General features: G+C 46.6%; 1 protein-coding gene across 1 annotated transcript in view; it reads left to right on the top strand.

Moving 5' to 3' along the window:
• DTD1 (D-tyrosyl-tRNA deacylase 1) overlaps positions 1–17,549 on the top strand; it is a 132,570-nt gene that overhangs the window by 15,338 nt on the left and 99,683 nt on the right. Inside the window, exon 3 of the mRNA XM_021715113.1 lies at positions 12,390–12,496. Coding sequence (XP_021570788.1) covers positions 12,390–12,496 — 107 coding nt within the window. The remainder of the gene's footprint in view (positions 1–12,389; positions 12,497–17,549) is intronic.

Below are 17,549 nucleotides of genomic sequence, written 5' to 3'. Positions count from 1 at the left end.
GGTGAGCTGTTTTGGGTCCAATGAGTGAGACATGTGGACCAATTCTTAGAAGTGCAGCGGTTTACAACAGCCCCAGCTCTGTGCAGTCCATGGGGTGTCCATTACGCCCAGGCCTCCTACTCCTTGTGTGCAGGGAGAAGGTGCCAGCATTCGGAAGTCCATAGCTAGCTTTTGCTGCATGCTTAGTACTTAATTTTTGTGGATTTATTTAATTTTCTACTCTTTTTACTACTTATATCATTTTAGCAGCAGGAGTGAACTTTCTGTGGAAACCTGTTTTATGTATTTTGGCAAAGACTCTGATGCCAGCAGCATTGTTTTTCATGTAAATTTAGGAAATTATAACATAGGATTGTGTCTTTATTATTGGTGACTGGCGGATATGGGCTGATGCTCTCGTGTAGAAGGTTATTTTTAAAAATTTGTTTATTTATCCATTCATTCATTTATAGTTGGAGTCTGTTGCCCAGGCTGGAGTACAGTGGCGTATTCATGGCCACTGCAGCTTTGGCCTACTGGGCTCAGGCAATCCTTCTGCCTCAGCCTTCTAAGTAGTTCGAACCACAGGCGTGAGCCACCAAGCCCAGCCAATTTTTAAAAAATTTGTTGTAGAGATGAGATCTTACGAAGTTGTCAGGCTGGTCTTGAACCCCTGGACTCAGGCCATCCTCTCGCCTTGGCCTTCGAAAGTGCTGGAATTATAGGCCTGAGTCACTGCGCCTGACATATTTTTTTTGTTTTTGAGTCAGGGTCTGACTCTGTCACCCAGGCTGGAGTGCAATGGCCCCATTGTGGCTCACCATAGCCTCGTCCTCCTGGGCTCAGCTCAAGTGGATTTTCTTTATAAAGTCCTTTATCTTTTTTTTTTTTTTTTAACTTTGCTTGTGTTTTTGTGTTATGTCTAAGAAACCCTTGTCAATTTCCATGTCTTGAAGAATAACCCTGTGTTTTTTTCTGTGTTTTATACTTTTGACTCTTCTGTTAAGGTCTCAGTTCCTTTTGAGCTAATTTTTATATGTGATGTGAGGCAAGGGGCTTCATTCTTTTGCTTGAGAATATCCAGTTATCTCATCACCATTTGGTGAAAGGTCTCTTCTTTCACCCACTGCCTGGCCTTTGCACCCTTCCTGAAAATCAAGCGACCATAGTGGATTCTGAACTCTCAGTCCTGTTTCATTGTTCTATATGTCTATACTTAGGCCAGTGCCATCCTAACCACACTATTTTGAAACTTTGTAGTAAGTTTTGAAATTGAGAGGCGTGAGTCTCCAGTTTTGTTCTTCTGATTAACATTGAATAGATAGTCTGATCAGGTAGTTTAGACATCAATATGATATGACAAACTCTCTGTTGGGAAGTTTTGCGCTTATGTTTGTCCCTGTCCAGCCTGTTTCTCTTGCTTCCTAGAGGTAATTGCTTTTATTCGTTTTTTTCTCTCAGTCTATCCGTATGCAAATATGAACAAATATAAATTTTTAAAAATATTTGCCTTTTTTACAAAGGTAGCATGTGACATGCTGTGTTGTATCTTGCTTTTTAAAAAAATTTCAGTGTTTCCTAGGCATTCTTTCCATACCAGTTCATAGTGACTTCCTCACATCTCTCTCCCTCTTTTTTTTTTTTTTTTTTGAGAGATAGGGTCTTGCTGTGTTGCCCTGGAGTACAGTGGCACAATTATGGCTCACCATGTCCTCAGGTGGCTCACCTGGTCTCAAGTGATCATCCTGCCTCAGCCTCCTAAGTAGCTAGGACTACATGCATGCACCACTATGCCCGGCTAATTTTCTTATTTTTTGTAGAGATGAGGCCTTGCTATGTTGCCTAGGCTAGTCTTGAATGCCTGGCTTCATGCAGTCCTCCCACCTCAACCTCCCAAAGTGCTGAGATTATAGGGGTGAACCATCGTGCCTGGCCTACTACAGCTCTTTCTCTTTTTAAAAACAGCTATATAGTGTTCTCTGGCAGGAACATAGCCTGGCTTGTTTAATAACGTCTTGTATTGTTAGACTGGGGTTGCTTCTGTCTTTTGTCTCTTCAAAACAATGGTGATGCAATGATGTTTCCCATGAGGGCAGCGATGCCTGTGGGATGGATTTTCAGTAGTGGGATTGTGAGTGCCATATGTTATCTGTAGGCATCGTGCCCTTCTGCATTGTCACTGCCAGGTTCCTTGTAGCTTTGCTTACAGAGTGTTCTTTGAACCTCTAGAATTTTGCCCATCTGATAGAGATCTCACTATAGTTTTGATATGCAGATTGTGGTTGAGCATTTTTCAGATGTTTGACTGGTTTGCATTTCCTTGTCTCTGAGCTGTTCATGTGCTTTGTCCATTTTTTTACTGAATTATTTGTCAGGTTCTTTATTTCCGTGAGCTTTTTATATATACTATGAGTGACGTTTTTTTTTTTTGGTCATTTGCCCTTTGACCTTGCCTAAGAATTGTTTGCTGGATAGACATTTTGGATCCTTAAGCAGTTGATTATTTCGTTTTTGAAATGTCTTCTGAATCTGTGATTCCTATGACATTTCTTTCTCCAAGGTTACAAAGAAGCATGGCTGTTTTTTTCCCCTAGTGCTTTTATGCTTTTGTTTTTTACTTTTAAATCTTTGATCTGTATATATGTAAAGCACAGATTTAAAATTTATCTTTTTTATCTTCAAGTGTTTATTAAATGACTTCTCCATACTACTTATTTAAAATACCACCCTTACCCTCACTAAATTGAAATTCTAGCTTTATCTAATATTAAATTTCTATATGTAGCCTTTGCATTTCGTTTATATTCTCTTCTGCCTTGTCTATTTATATGCTAATGACATACTGTTCTAGTCACTCAGGATTTTTACTATGCTTTTATAACAGTAGGGCAAGTTTCTCCCGCTTGGCTCTTTAGGGTTTTCCTAGCTTTTATTTATTTTAGTTTTTTGAGTCGGAGTCTCACTCATTCACCCAGACTGGAGTGCAGTGGCATGGTTACAGCTATTGCAACCTCAACCTGTTGGGCTCAGGCTATCCTTCCGCCTCAGCCTTCTGAGTAGCTGGGATTATAGGCTTGTGCTACCATGTCTGGCTGATTTTCTTATTGATTGTAGAGACTGGGTCTTGCCAAGTTATCAGGCTGGTTTCGAACCCCTTGGCTCAGGTAATTCTCTCACCTCTGCCGCCCAAAGTGCTGGGACTACAGGTGTGAGTCACCGTTCCCAGCTCCTACCTATTATTTATTTATTATTTTTCCCTGGCCATTCTTAATTGTTCATGTTTCTATAAGAATTTTTAAGTCAGCTTGTGTATTTCCAAAAAGTAATCTGTGTTGTTTTTATTTGGAGCTTCTTATATTTACAGATTCATAAATCCCGTGGTCATTTAGCATATTCCCTCACAAAAGTCAAGGTTAGTTGACTCTGCTTGGCAAAGCTCCATCCCCGATTAATGCCAGCCTCTTCCCTGCTCTGCATCTGCATTTGCAGCTAATATGGCTGGAGAAAGCATGCCATGGCGCTGACTGCTCTCATGCTCATGACCTTGACCTGCAAGAGTCCCTAGTACTGCCCAGTGACTGTGATGCACTAACCTGTTCATTCATGCTGCTATTCTAGGTGCCTGTTCTCTCCACTCCAGCCTCCACACCTCCTCATCCCCTGCCCCTCCTCCTTCCCCACAGTCCTTCCCTCTGCCCGCCTCCACCAGCTACTGACCTTTCTTATTTCCCTGAGAAACTTGAAGCACTTGGCAGAGAACTTCCAGATGTTCCCCCACTCTACCTGGCAGCATCTGCCCAGGAACCAGCTCTCCTTCCTGTCATACAGCTGACCCCTGTGCTGCATAGCAAAGCTGGGACCCTTCCTGCAGTCCTCCCTTCCTCCGCAGTCCCCCCCCCCCCCCCCCCCCCCCCCCCCCCCAGCTCTCTCCTCCCCCACAGTCCTCTCCTGGGCAGCAGTCCTTCCCTTCCCAGCAGTCTTCCTGTCCCCCACAGTGTTCTCCTCCCCGACAGTTCTCCCCTCCTCCACAGACCTCCCATCCATGGCAGTCCTCCCCTCCCCTACTGTCCTCCCTTCCACGGCAGTTCTTCTTTCTCCGCAGTCCTCCCCTTGTGGTAGTCTTCCCCTCCCCCACAATCTTCCCCCCTACTCCACAGTCCTCCTATCCATGGCAGTCCTCCCTTCCCCTACTGTCCTCCCCTCCTCCAGAGTCCTTCCCTCTCTTGCAGTCCTCCCTTCCATGGCAGTCCTCTCTTCCCCTACAGTCCTCCTCTCCATGGCAGTTCTTCCTCCCCCGCAGTCCTCCCCTCTGTGTAAGTCTTCTACTCCCCCTCAATCTTCCCCTCCCCTGTAGTCCTCCTCTCCTCTGCAGTCCTCTGATCTATGGCAGTCCTCCCCCGACAGTCTTCCCCTCCATGACAGTCCTTCCCTTCCCTGCAATCCTCCCCTTTTGCATAGTTCTTTCCTTCTCTGCAACCCTCTCTTCTTCCTCAGCCCTCCCCTCCTCACCAGTCCTCCTCTCCTCTATAGTCCTCCTTTCCCCTGCAATCTTCCCCTCCTCTGGTCAGTTGTGCCTCTCCTGCCCTGGGTCCTTCCCTCCTGTTTGCAAGTGAGCTGTTCTTCCTTCCAGAGAAGCACCTGGCCCCACCTTTCCTCCCAGCTCCTTTCCTGCTACTTCCTGAAGGAACTGCCTGTGTCTCTGATTCCCCTCCTCTCATTCCCTCGCACATCCACTCGGTCAGCTGCTGCCCCACCCTCCACCACAGCTGCCCTTGCCAGGCTCCCCTTCTTCCCTTCGCTGAGCCAGCTCTTCAGGGGTCCCACTGGTGGGATTGGCTCGCTTCCTCTCCTCCTGGAGAGGCTCCTTCCCTGGCTCCACATCCTCCTGCCTTCCATCATTTCCCTGGCTGCTCCCTTGCTATCACTGTGGCCACACCTTTCTCCTTTCTTACTCTTCACAGTGGAGGGCTCGCTTCCATGACCCTTTCTCATCTACACTCAATTCTTGGGGATCTTGTCCAGGCTCTTTAACAACCATCTATGCACTGATGACTCCCAGACTCCTCTTTCTAGGCTGGGCCTCTTTACCCCCAGACTCTAAGCCCATCTGTCTGGCCGCCTCCTTACATATGCCCACTTGGGTGTCTAAGAGGCCCCCCGATACTTAATGCATGTAGCACTGAGCTCACAATCTTCCTGACATGAACCATACTGCTGTGGGCCTCCCCATCTCAGCTGGTGGTAATGCCAGCCTTCTAGGGGCTTAGGCAAAAAAACCTGTCAACTGAACCAACTAAAATGTTGAGTAGAATACTTGTCTTTGATTCTTTTTAAAGTAATTACTTAAGTTCTTCAGCTTTCTTTTTTTTTTATTTTAAATTTTAAAGATGTGGGGTACAATTCAGGGTTAAATATACAAATGTTCATTATGCAGGTACCCTTGTTGATGAGGTGTCCCCCCCATCCCCCAGCAGAATCTCACTATTGCCAGTCCTGCCCTCTGCAGCTTTCTTAGGCTGACTTTTTTTTTTTTTTTTTTAAAGAGATGGAGTCTCGGGGTTTTCATATATCGCCCAGACTGGTTTGCAGTGTATATTTGCAGGTGTGATTATAGCACACCACAGCCTCGAACCCCGGGGGCTCAAGCAGTCCTCCTAACTCAGCCTCCCAAGTAGCTGGGACTATGGGCATGCACTACCATGCCCAGCTATTAACTTTTCATTTTGAACTAACTTAAACAGGAAAATTATACAAATAGTGAACCTCATCCAACTTCTGTTGATAACATCTTATGTAATACAGTTCCCAAAACCAGGAAGCCAACAGGGATGACATACTTCTGACTAAAGTGCAGACCATCTTTGAATGTTGCCAGTTTTCCCACTAGTGTCCTTTTTCTGGTCCAAGATCCAGTCCAGAATCCCATTGCGTTAGTAATTGCATCTCCTTAGCCTCTTCCGATATGTGACAGTTCCTCAGTCTTCCCTTGCCTTGTCACTTGTGAAGAGTTACTTATTTTGTCAGTTAGTGTATAGAATGGCCTCAGTGTGCGTCTTCTTGATGTCTTCGCATGATTAGATGGAGGTTGTGCATTTTTTCCATTTTCATTTTAGATTTGAGGGTACACATGCATGTTTGTTACATGGACGTATAGCACCGTGGTGGGGGTTGGGTCTCAGGTGGCCCATTCCCTAGAGAGTGAACATTGTGCCCCTTAGGTAATTTCTGAATCCTAATCCCCCTCCCTATCTACCCCTTTACTGGTATCCCTCGTGTCTATTATTTCCATCTTTGTGGCCATTTAGCTCAGGTGTATGAATGAGAACATGCGGTGTGTGGGTTTCTGTTTCTGAGTCATGTCAGGAATACTATAGCAGTGACCATGTGCCCTTCTCAGTGCATCATGTTAGGGGCTACGTGATGTCAGTTATGCCTTAGTATTTGCCAGGTCTCTCTCTGTTGAGTTACTATAATTGGTAGATGTTTTGTGTACAAGTAACTTTGGACTATGCAAATATCCTGCTACTCAATGTATGCTAACCCACGAATTCTGGCCTTCATTCATCACCTTTGCCTACAACAGTTATTACTGAGGTACTTACTGAATCAACCCATCTTTTAAAATGTATTGCTTGACTGCTGGGGAGGTGAGGAATATTGTTCAAGGTGCCTCAGTGACCTGACTGCAGGAAACAGAGGTCTCTTAAAGTTAAAGAAGCAAGCTTCCCTTGCTAGCCAAGTGAGAGTTTTATTTTTATTTAATTAACTTAGTTTTTGAGTCAGGGTCTCACTTTGTAGCCCAGACTAGAGTGTAGTGGTGTGGCCATGGCTCACTGCAGTCTTGAACTCCTTCCTGAGTAGCTGGAACTACAGGCATGTACCACCACACCTGGCTAATTTTTAAATTTCTTGTAGAGACGAGGTCTCGCTATGTTGCCTAGACTGGTCTTGAACTCCTGGGCTCAAGTGATCTTCCTGCCTTGGCCTCCCAAAGTGCTAGGATTATAGGCGTGAGCCACTGTGCCCAGTCAAGAGTTTCTTTTTTTTTTTTTTTTTTTGAGTTGGAGTCTCATTCTGTTGCCCAGGCTGGAGTGCCTTGGTGCACACACAGCCACTTCAGTGTCAAACTGCTGGGCTCCAGCGATCCATCCACCTCGGCCTTCCAAGTAGCCAGAACTACAGGCGTGCCTTACCACACCTGACTAGTTTTTTATTTATTGTGGAGATGAGGTCTTGCTAAGTTGCCCAGGCTGGCCTCAAACCCCTGGGCTCAGGCAGTCCATTCGCCTCGGCCTTCCAAAGTGCTGGGGTTACAGGCTGAGCCACCGAGCTCGGCCCAGTTTCATTTTTAAACAGGAAGGCAAGTTGATTACTTCCAATGTTTTTTTCTCTAAGTGTTAACCTAGTGAATGCATTTTCTAATCCTGAGCCATGCTGATTAAGCCTTCACTGGCCACTGCAGTGTTCTCGTGTATGCCTGCAAGAGTTTCCTTGTGTTCATGTAGAATTTCTGCATCTGTATTCAGAGGAGAAATTAGTCTTTGCTTTTTAAAATATTCATGTCCAATTTTAGTATTAGGGTAATACTGGTCTTGCAGAATAAATTGGAAAGCTTTTAATCTTTTTCTATAGTCTGGACCAATTTAAATAACATTGGAATTATTTGTTTTGCTAGAATGTATTAGTGAAGCTCTTTGGGCTAGACTTTCTTGGCTATTGCTCTGGTCAGTTGCCCAGCACCCCTCGAGTCCCTTGGGACGGTCAACATCACCCACAGTCTCCTTCCCAGTTAGATTTTCAGACTTATTGGAAGACATTTTTATAGATTTTTTTGTGACATAGAAAGATCTGTATGTCTAGAGTCACATCTCCTTTCTCATGTGTTTTACTTGTATTTCCCCCTTTATTTCCTCAAAGTTTTTAATTTATTTATTTTTTGTTATTTCACTGTTTTGCTTTAATCTTCTTTGCTCTTTTTGTTTCATCTTCTTCACTTTTGTGTGTGTGTGGTTTCTTTTCCTGGTTACTTACTTCATTTAGTTTTAGTCTTATTTTCTAATAAATGCACTTAAGGGCTGAAGCCTTAGAGTTGGGTGTGGCTCTTCCTCCCCACGTCTGGTCCACTGGCAGCTCCGACCAGCCTCAACATGGACATGCACATTGAATCTGAGAACAAAACTTTGCTTCTGCTGTGCCCACCCTGGTCTGGGCCATCCCTGTCCTCCATCTGAATTATTGTGACATTCTCCTGACGGGTCTTCTGCCACACAGCAGCTGAGCGAGCCACCTCCCTAACAGGCGCTTATCCCAAAGGAATAGCATACTTTTACAGTGGGAGAACTTTTAAGGATCACTCTGTCTTCTCACCAGTAATGACAAGAACAACCCTACATACATATGTGTGTGTGTGTGTGTGTGTGTGTGTGTGTGTGTGTGTGTGTGTCTATGTGTAGAGACAGAGAGAGGAAGAGAGCGTGCATGACAGAGAGAGAAAGGGGCATGCCTCTCCAAGGTCTGTGGCTCCCTGGGTGGGTGCTGGAGGGTGCTTCTGGGCAGAGGCTCAAGCTGGCTGTTGTGCCCCTGCTCAGGGAAGTGTCAGCAGCTCAGCCCATGCCCTCGAGTTCATCTTTGAGCCTCTCCTTGGCTGCTCCTGCTGTATGTCTTTTGTCCCCAGAGACTCTGAAGTGGGTCAGAACCCTGCTGTGAAGCCACTCTGCTCCCAAGGTGAGGACTTGTTCCCAACTGTGTCTAGCCACACTGCTCAACCCAGCATATCCAGAGGGTCTGCAGTGAGGTCAAGTGACACTGTTATATACTGCAGTGATGAAATACTCTGAAATTCGTAATAGGATGCCAGCAGCATGGAGATGCCCTGCATTTGGATGTGGACCCCCTCCCATTATCACAGTCCTGGGAGAAATGACAGGCTAGGATTAACTTTATATCATATTCAGTCCAAAGGCTTTCGAGACCAAAGGGATTAAGGTCTGAAATCGGGTCCCATGATCTCATGAGCTCAGAAGACACCTCACTGACTTTTTATTCTGTGACTCTCAGCGGGAGGGTGTCCATATAGGGTCAAGTCTGGGCTCAATCAGCAGCCATGTCCAAGATGTGTAACCTAGATGTCCATGTAGGTTTTTCAGGGCCTCAGATGCTGTGTCATCCCCACACAGGCTCCCTTGGGCCTCCGAAGACCAGGCAGCCTCCTTGCAATGGAGTTATCTGTTCAGGCAGAAGGATGCCAAGGCCTTCCACAGAGCCCAGAGGTGTCTGAGCAGAGTCTGATGTTGAGCAAGCCTCACCTTGGCTCTCTGGTTATGTGGGAAGGGCTACTGCACTGGCCTTGAATCCATGACCTTAAAACGCAAGCTCAGCCAGGAGCTCAGCCTCCCAGCTACAGGTGAATTTTGGTCCTCGGCATTTACGATACTAATGTTTGTTTCCCCCTGAAGCACCGATGCTCTTTGGTTTGTGATTGAGGGTGGCCCCATCAGTGATAGGTGCCCCCACTTTCCTGTGATTAGGTATTTTTGGTCCCCTAGTGCTTCTTGCCAGAGTCCCACCCACGTCTCTTGAATGTCGACACCATCCCTGGGCAGCTGCAGAGCCAGGCAGAGGACCTGCTGAGGGGAGCCTGGAGTCTGGGGAGAAGCTACAAATTCCTGGGTTTGCCCTTTTAGTTCCCTCTGAAGAGCTGAGCATGATGGATGTGACCTAGGCCTGGTCCTCCCACTCTGAGGGACTCAATGACCAGGCCTGACAGGTCCGGTGATGGGCCCATTTGCTGACAAGCAGACATTTTTCCCACCAAGTCACGGAGGAAATGTCCTTCCCAGAGCCCTTGGCCCCTGCCAGAGGTCCCAGAGCCCTCACCTTTTCCAGGCCCCTTGAGATGAATTCTGTTGCTGTATTGGAGTCTGTCCTGGCGGTGGTGCTCTGGGTCAGCCCAGCCTCCTGGAGCAGTGGGGACACTGAAGAGCACTCCAATCTGTAGAAGCCACTCTGCACTTGAGGACAGAGCTGCCATAGATGTCAGGGGTCCATCAGGGTCATACTTCTCTTGGCTCTGGTGTGTGACACAATCCTGCACATTCAGATCAAACTCCTCCAGTGGACTTATTCTGAGCCCCTCAGTGCCAGTCACATGCTTGTTCTCTTGATGTTCTCAGCCTGTGGTGAGGTTTCCATTGGTAACATCTTCTTCCCTTCTCAGATTCTGAACAGGTTGACCGTTGAACAAAGAGGCAGCCAGCGGGGAGAATGCCTGTTGGTGGCAGGAGCTGCCCTTGAGGCCTGTGCTTGGATGGACTGGCACAAGGTGCCATGTCCAGTACTCATGTCCCATTCTGGTCCCCAGAGGTAGGCTGAGCCCCAGCGTGGTCAAGGCTGTGCAGGGCCGGCTCCAGAGAGCAGAGAACATGAGCATACTCCCCGTCCAGGCCAAGAAGCAATGGTGCACATCTCTGGTTCTTCCTGCTTTTCTTCCATAGCACGCTTTTTGGGTGCCCTTAGATGACCATGGACAATAATAATTTCACTACTGTGATAATAATCCCAGTGACTAGGATTTCCTGCACACTCACTGTGCCGAGCTCTGTCCTAACTCACATGTTCCCTTGTAATGGTCCCAGGACAGCTGTCCTGATACTGTCCTACAACAAAGCAGGGCATGGCAAGCCTGCATGGGCCTTCTTAGTATGTGGCAAAAGTCAGCTGAGTATTGTCCACAGGGTATGACCATCAGCCTTCCCAGACAAGTGAGGAGTCTGCAGTGAGGCCCTGTGGTTTGCAGCCGGTAGAGGCCAGGGCCAGCTTTGCCAGAGGCTGGTTCACGGCTGATGAGGCTGCAACTGAGAGCTTTCTGGCTTGACACATGCAGTAGAAACGTGTTTGACATGTACTTAACCTGCAGTTCTGGGTAGAAAGAACCCTGGGACTTAATATTTAAGAGCAACTTGATTATATCACTGTAGGAGCCCAGATGTAGTTTTATGGATATGCTTTTGTCTTTTATTTTTAAAAGTGTATATCTTTTCCCTGGCCGATATAATTTTTCTGGGGGCTTTACCCTTTGATCTACACTGGAAAAAATGTTACCATTTTAAGACCTCTTAAAACATGTCTTTGGATTTATTGTCTGTACAAATGGAAATTCACATAATAGTTCTGTTCTTAACTGAAGAAAAACAGGAAAAGAAAATAAATTTCTCGCTGCTTGGAATGATAAACAAGGTGCGGCATATGCCGAATATCCTGGCAACAGAAATTCAAGGTCGGAAATAATTCCTTTCCTCCTGAGCCTGCCTCCGCATCCCTGAGGAGTGCAGCGGCTGAAATTTCTACTAATTGTAGCCGTAATTTTAGCATGCAATTAAACACATGATTTCCTTCCCAGCTGATGTCTCTTTAGCTAGTTTGACATGGATAAAACAAAAGCTCTGTTGCTTTGAATGGCCACTTTAATCTCTTAGGAGGTCACTGTAAGTCACCATGACTTGAGCACGTTCGTCTCCCTGGTGGGAACTAGATCAATCTTGCTTATAAAAATGACCAACAGCTTGGGTGCTTCTTCTTTTTTTTTTTTTCAGTTGGAGTCTCACTCTGTTGCCCAGGCTGAAGTGCAGTGGCACGCTCACGGCTACCCCAGCATCGACCTGCTGGGCTCAGGCGATTCTTCAGCCTCAGCCTTACAAGTAGCTGGAACTATAGGCGTGCACTACCACACCTGGCTAATTTTTTTTTATTTATTGTAGAGATGAGGTCTCACCAAGTTGCCTAGGCTTTTCTTGAACTTGTGGACTTAGGCAATCTGCTCACCTCAGCCGCCCAAAGTGCTGGTATTATAGGCTTTAGCCACCTTGCCTGGCCACTTGGGTGCTTCTAATATGATTTCCAATCCTACCATCTACGGACTGAAGAAAACCAACAGTTGGTGTGCCCATCTTGCCGAGTCCCCCTGAGAGTAAGGATTGCTGGAAGGGGGAGACTCAGAGGTGGACATTGTGGGTCATGGTGGTGGCAGCAGAGGCTCAAGAGGTCACCTGGGTGTGGAGGGACCCCTGGACATGAGGCTCACCTGAGAGTAGCGCCCTCCATGGAGGAGGAAGGAAGGACTATACTGAATGCAGCGCAAGCATGGCCTTCCAGGGTAGCCATGGGTTTACCTTGCCTCTAGTAACTTTTATAATCCTGGTAACCCATGCTCTTTCCACGCTTGGTGTCACCAGACCTTTCTCATCAAGCCTGCTGGGCTTGTAGCAGCAGCTGTGCTGTCTAATCCTGCCTCTCCCCTGATCCTTGGGGTCAACCCCATTCCCCAGGTCTCTGATCACACTGATCTGGGTGTGCTTTTCCATGGGTTAATCTGGTGTCTCCATCTCTTGTAACTGTTTGGATTGCTCTTTCAGATGGCAAGTTTGGGGCCTACATGCAGGTGCACATTCAGAACGACGGGCCTGTGACCATAGAGCTGGAATCACCAGCCCCCGGCGCTGCTACCTCTGACCCAAAGCAGGTAAGCTGAAGTCAGGTGCTGGGCTCTGTCTCTTGGGTGCCTGGAACACCTTTTTAGTCCCTGAGCAGGCCTGAGACTGAGGTAGAGAAAACACTTCATCGCTGTAACCTCATATTTATTTTGCCACCTCCCATCCCAAGAAGGCATGCATCTCCTGAGTCCTGTGGCCGGTGGGACAGCTCTGCTCCTTTGCCTCCACCTGCCTTTGGATTCCAGAGACAACATCCCTTTCTGCAGAGCCAGCTTCTTCCTCAGGGCTTCTGTTCCCTGGGCCAGGTGTCATGATGCCCACCTGCCCCTGGGTGGCAGCAGAGCAGCGGCCCTAGACAGGCCAGTTCTCGGATTCCAAAAGGTTACCTGGAGTGGGTTTTGTCCCAGGTGTGGGTAGATGGGCCACCCAACGTTCTTTATAAATCCTCATTTTTGTAAAGCAACTCGGTAAGCTTTCAGAAAAAAAGCAATTACGATAGAGAAAGGGAATGTGTGATAGACCTTGCAACCCGTGTAATCTCAGAGATGCTTAGCACTTTTAAAGGCTTTAGTTAATGCGCCTACTTGGTAGAGACATGTGGGGCCTGGCAAGCAGAGGAGTAAAGCTAAGGGAACATTCTTGTTCTCTTCCTCATCCCCCTGCTAAAGGATGCAGTGGAGTGATACAGTGGCGACAGCAGCAGGACTGAACTGGAAGCTGCATGACCTGTTCAGAGCCAAGCTTTTAGAGGGGAACACTGCCTTTCCTTTTTGTTGCTGACTCTTTGTGTTGATGGTGAAGTGGTTTGTGTCTGATGCTGCAGGCTAGACTTCAAGATGGAAACTGAGGGGCCTGAAATTACTAATTAAATCAGAATCACAAATGAAAGTCCACATGAAAACAAGCTTTTTATTGTGAAATAATTAGGGACTTAAAGAAAAGTTGAAAAAAACAGAGTTTCCATGTACTCCTCACCAGCTTCCTCTAATTTCAGTGTTGTATATAACCACAGTGCAGTGATCAAGACATTGAAATGAATATGGATATGATACTGCTACTACATTTCAAACCTTATTTGAAATTCACTACTTTTTTTAATGTACTTTTTCTGTTCCAGGATAATACAGGACCGTACATTGCATTTCATTGTTATTTTGCCTTTGTCTCCTCCAGTCTGTGACAGTTCCTTAGCCTTTCTTTGTCTTTCATGACCTTGACACTTTTCAAGAGTATGCGTGTGCTATTTTGTAGAATGTTTCTCACTTTGAGTTTCTGTGAGTATGCTGAGGTTATGTATTTCAATAGGACTGGCAAAGAGCACAGACGTGATCTTGTACCCTTCCTAGTACAGCATATCAGGAGGGTCGTGATGTGGATTTGTCTTATCACAGGTGATGCTAACCTTGGTTAAGGTGGAATCATCAGCTGTCTCCACCCTACGTGAAGCTCTAACCGTTCTCCAAGGGAGGTAAATCCTGTCCTCTGGCTGGTTCATGGCAACCAGCGAAGGAAGCGGCAGGTGTACTGACGCTGCTTCTCCATCTCCTATCTCCCCCAGTAGTAGAGCTGCCTTCCCAGGCTGAGGCCAGCCTCTCCTCTTGGGCCAGGACCAGCTTCATAATTTGAGAGGCTGAGGGCAAAATGAAAATGAGGAACCCCTTGTTCAAAAATTATGAAGAATTGCAAGATGGTGACAACAGAGCACTCAGCCAAGGGTGGAGCCCCCTGCACATGGGGCTCTGTGTGACTGATGGATGGCATGCCTGTGAATCCTCTCCTTCCCCTTCTCAGCACCTCGCAGGTCTCTCAGGTCTCCCTCACTCATCCATCTTACTCCTTTGGCTTTCTAATGCACTCAGATGTCTCCATCTGAGCAATGCCTCCATCTTCTCCCTTCCCGCTGTGCCCGCAGTGTGCCCTAAATTTTAAGGCTGTCACTGAGGGCCACGTGACCTCACCTTACTTTATTTCACGGCTGTGTTTACTGGGTCCCTTTTCTTGCCCCCATTGCCCACTTGCCCTGGAAACCCCTAGGCCTTGTTTTCAGGACTCCATTTTCTCTGGCTTTCCTCTTGACTCTGGCTGCTCCGACTGGTTTTATTTGATCATTATTCTGTCCTTTTGATGTATTATTCTGCTTTACCTTATTCAGATAAAAATTTTAGTCTAGCTCTTTTCATTCCAAATATTTTTTCTGAAAATTGTAATACGTTTTGCCTTTTGGGTCTTCAGCTTTCTTTCAGCTGGTACCATCTTGTTTAGGTCAAAGGGTACAAAGATGCAGTTATCTCAGATGAATAAGTCCAGGGACCTAGTGTTCAACATGAAGACTGTCATAATAATGTCGAATTGTATCTGGCAAATTTGCTAGGAAAGTAGATTGTAGGTGTTGTCCTCCCCCACACAAGTGAAAGGTAACTGTGGGATGATGAGTGTGTAATTTGCTTGACTGTAGTAATTGCTTCTGATAGACATCGCTGTGTATATGTATATCAAAGCATTACACCATATGTCTTATGTGTATATAAGACATCCCCAACCCCAACAAAACCAAATAGGCATTATTTTTAACTTCTAATGGGCTGTGTTAACTTATTAGGATAAGAAAGACTTCTAGTTGTTTCTAAACTTTTGGAAGCTTGCTCTACAAAGGTGGCAATCATCCTAAGTTAGTTTCAGGTATGTGAACCAGTTTCCTGACCCCGAGAAGTCTTAGGCTCTGGAGAACTGCATGGTTCACTGTCCTCCAGCCTCAGCAGGTGGCAGCGAGAAGGTGTGGAGGGGTCTGTGTGAGGCTGGTGCTGACCTTTGCCTCAGGCTTCCCTCTGCCTCCCCTTCTCAATTGGAAGGGGCTCCCTCTTTGAGCGGATTGCTAATTTGCCTGCTTTTGTGTTGATAGGAAGAGCACAGCCAGATTCTGTTTACCAATATATAAACATGCATTTCTACCAGTTAAGCTTTTAATTCTTAAGTGTTTTATTTTTTAACGCATTAAGTTCCAACTAGTAATGAAAACTGCTACAATTACATTGCAGAAAAATGGTTCTTTTGGCAAGTGGTTTTAAAATATAAGTTCTTTAAACCATCTGCACAAATGAACAGAGAGAGTGTGTGTGTGCATGTGTATACATTATATGTGTGCGGGGCTGTGTATGTGTGTGTGTATCCCTGTGTGTGTGGGCGCCTATGAGCGTCTATATAAGCATCATGTGTCATTGGGTGCACAGTGGTGTGTTGGGCACTGTGAGGAAGAGAAGGAAGTGCCAGCACCCTGCCTGTGTGCCTGGGGTAGATTGGGGGCAACATAAACCTGGAAGGTCAGCAGCAGTGAAAGAAGTGATGCACAGCATAGCACAGCGCAGGAAGGTTGCAAGGCCCTCCAATTGGTGATCCTCCTTTGAACCCTCCAGTGCCTTCCTTAACTGAAATCCCCAGTTCCTCCCTGAGTGGCCAGGTGTCCATGGCTCCGTGGCCATCTGTCCTTCCATCCCTATGCATCACCTATTTGTTCCTTCTCCCCCTACTGAGAGGAGTTCAAGCCCTTTCCTGCCTCGGGCTCTTGTCTCAATTCCAGGGTCTCCTCAGAGGAGAGTCTCTGACCCCTGCAGTCCCCAAGAAGCCCCACTGGTTGTTCCATCTCGTTGCCCTAGTGACCTACTTCACAGATGTGGCACCATCTGCGATCATCTGCTTGCTTCCTTACTTCTCACCTGTCCACACCCCTCGTCAAACTCAAGGTCCCTGAGTCCCGTTCACTGCCCCATCCCAAGAGGGTTGTGAGAGTGTCATTTGTTTAGGAATAGTACCTTGTGGCTGGAGGATTGTGCTGTCCATGAATGTCCTGGATTCAGAGGAGGCTGATGCCACTGCTGCCGCAGTGGAGCTGGATGGGCCTCCCAGGGGACTGGAAGTTTTAGCTGGCCTTGAAGGATGCAGAGTGGAGAAAGGATTCTCAGTTGTTGCTTGCGATTTTGTACTTTAGATAGGAGTAGACCTTTATTTCTAAGAGTCCCAGAGCTCCATGTTGGTGACGCAGCATCTGCTGGTGAAGGCTGGGCAGACAGGGTCACCAGTGCTTTGCTGGAACCAGATCTTTGCTTGTTCTCAAAACTGGGCTCTGCAGTGTCTGTGTGTTTTCTGTGGCTGCATGGCTGCATGCCTGTTGCACTTTTAAGCTGCAGTGTGAGTCCTGTGCTACGTCCTGACAGTGAGAAGAAGTGCATTACATTCTTGCTCTGAAGTACATAGTCCCACCGGGGACAGTACGTGGAAACATAGCAGAACCAGGTGACAGAGATGTTTTTCCTGCTGTGTTTTGTGGGAGAACACGATTCTGGTGGGAACATCCTGGTTATTGTTGCCTGGTGTGGTGATTGCTGGTGTGTGAGCTCTTACGTGGAAGGTTAGATATCGGGTATTTTAGCATCCTAGTCTGCCATTCCTGTGGTAGAAACTTATTCTTGCTTTTATTTTAATCCTAAGTGTCCTTCCCTGGGTGGGGTTGTTTTTCTGGGCCTCACGTGGATGGGGGAGAGATGGAGAATTTTCCTGGTGAGGAGGGCTGTTTCATAGTTGTCAGGCTCTTTCCTTGGGCCTGGGGCTCACCTAGTTTATGGTGTTGCCTTTAATTATTTACATTCTCATTTATTTAGTGCAACTGAAAACCTCACTAAATTGAAATGCTGGAAGGAGCTGAAAAAATGAACTTTTAAATACACATTGTGAAGTTAGCTCACATGTTTATTGACAGATCACTGTGATGAGTTGACCAGGGCCTTTAATATTACAGAGCTTTTAATTTTACCCTCCTCTGAATATCACCATTGCTTTGCCTGGAATTTTCTCTGTATACTTGTTTTATCAGCAAGCCTCCATCCCTGCACCTTGACCTTGGAATGTTGAGCCTGAGACATTTGTGGCTTCTGTAAGGATCTGAAATGTGTAGGTAGAGGGATGGGGGAAGCGCTCCCTTTGCTTTCATTATTTATTTCCAATAATTCCAGAGCTAACACATGCTGTGGAATCTGGATGGTGATGAGGACAGCCCAGCGGCAGGTGTGCTGAGGCGCACGCAGGGGAGGG

Source organism: Carlito syrichta, unplaced genomic scaffold (genome assembly GCF_000164805.1).
Source record: "Carlito syrichta isolate Samal-C Ts95f unplaced genomic scaffold, Tarsius_syrichta-2.0.1 Scaffold306685, whole genome shotgun sequence".
In the NCBI taxonomy this organism is placed as follows: Eukaryota; Metazoa; Chordata; class Mammalia; order Primates; family Tarsiidae; genus Carlito; species Carlito syrichta.
This window is presented reverse-complemented; position numbering and strand designations above follow the sequence as displayed.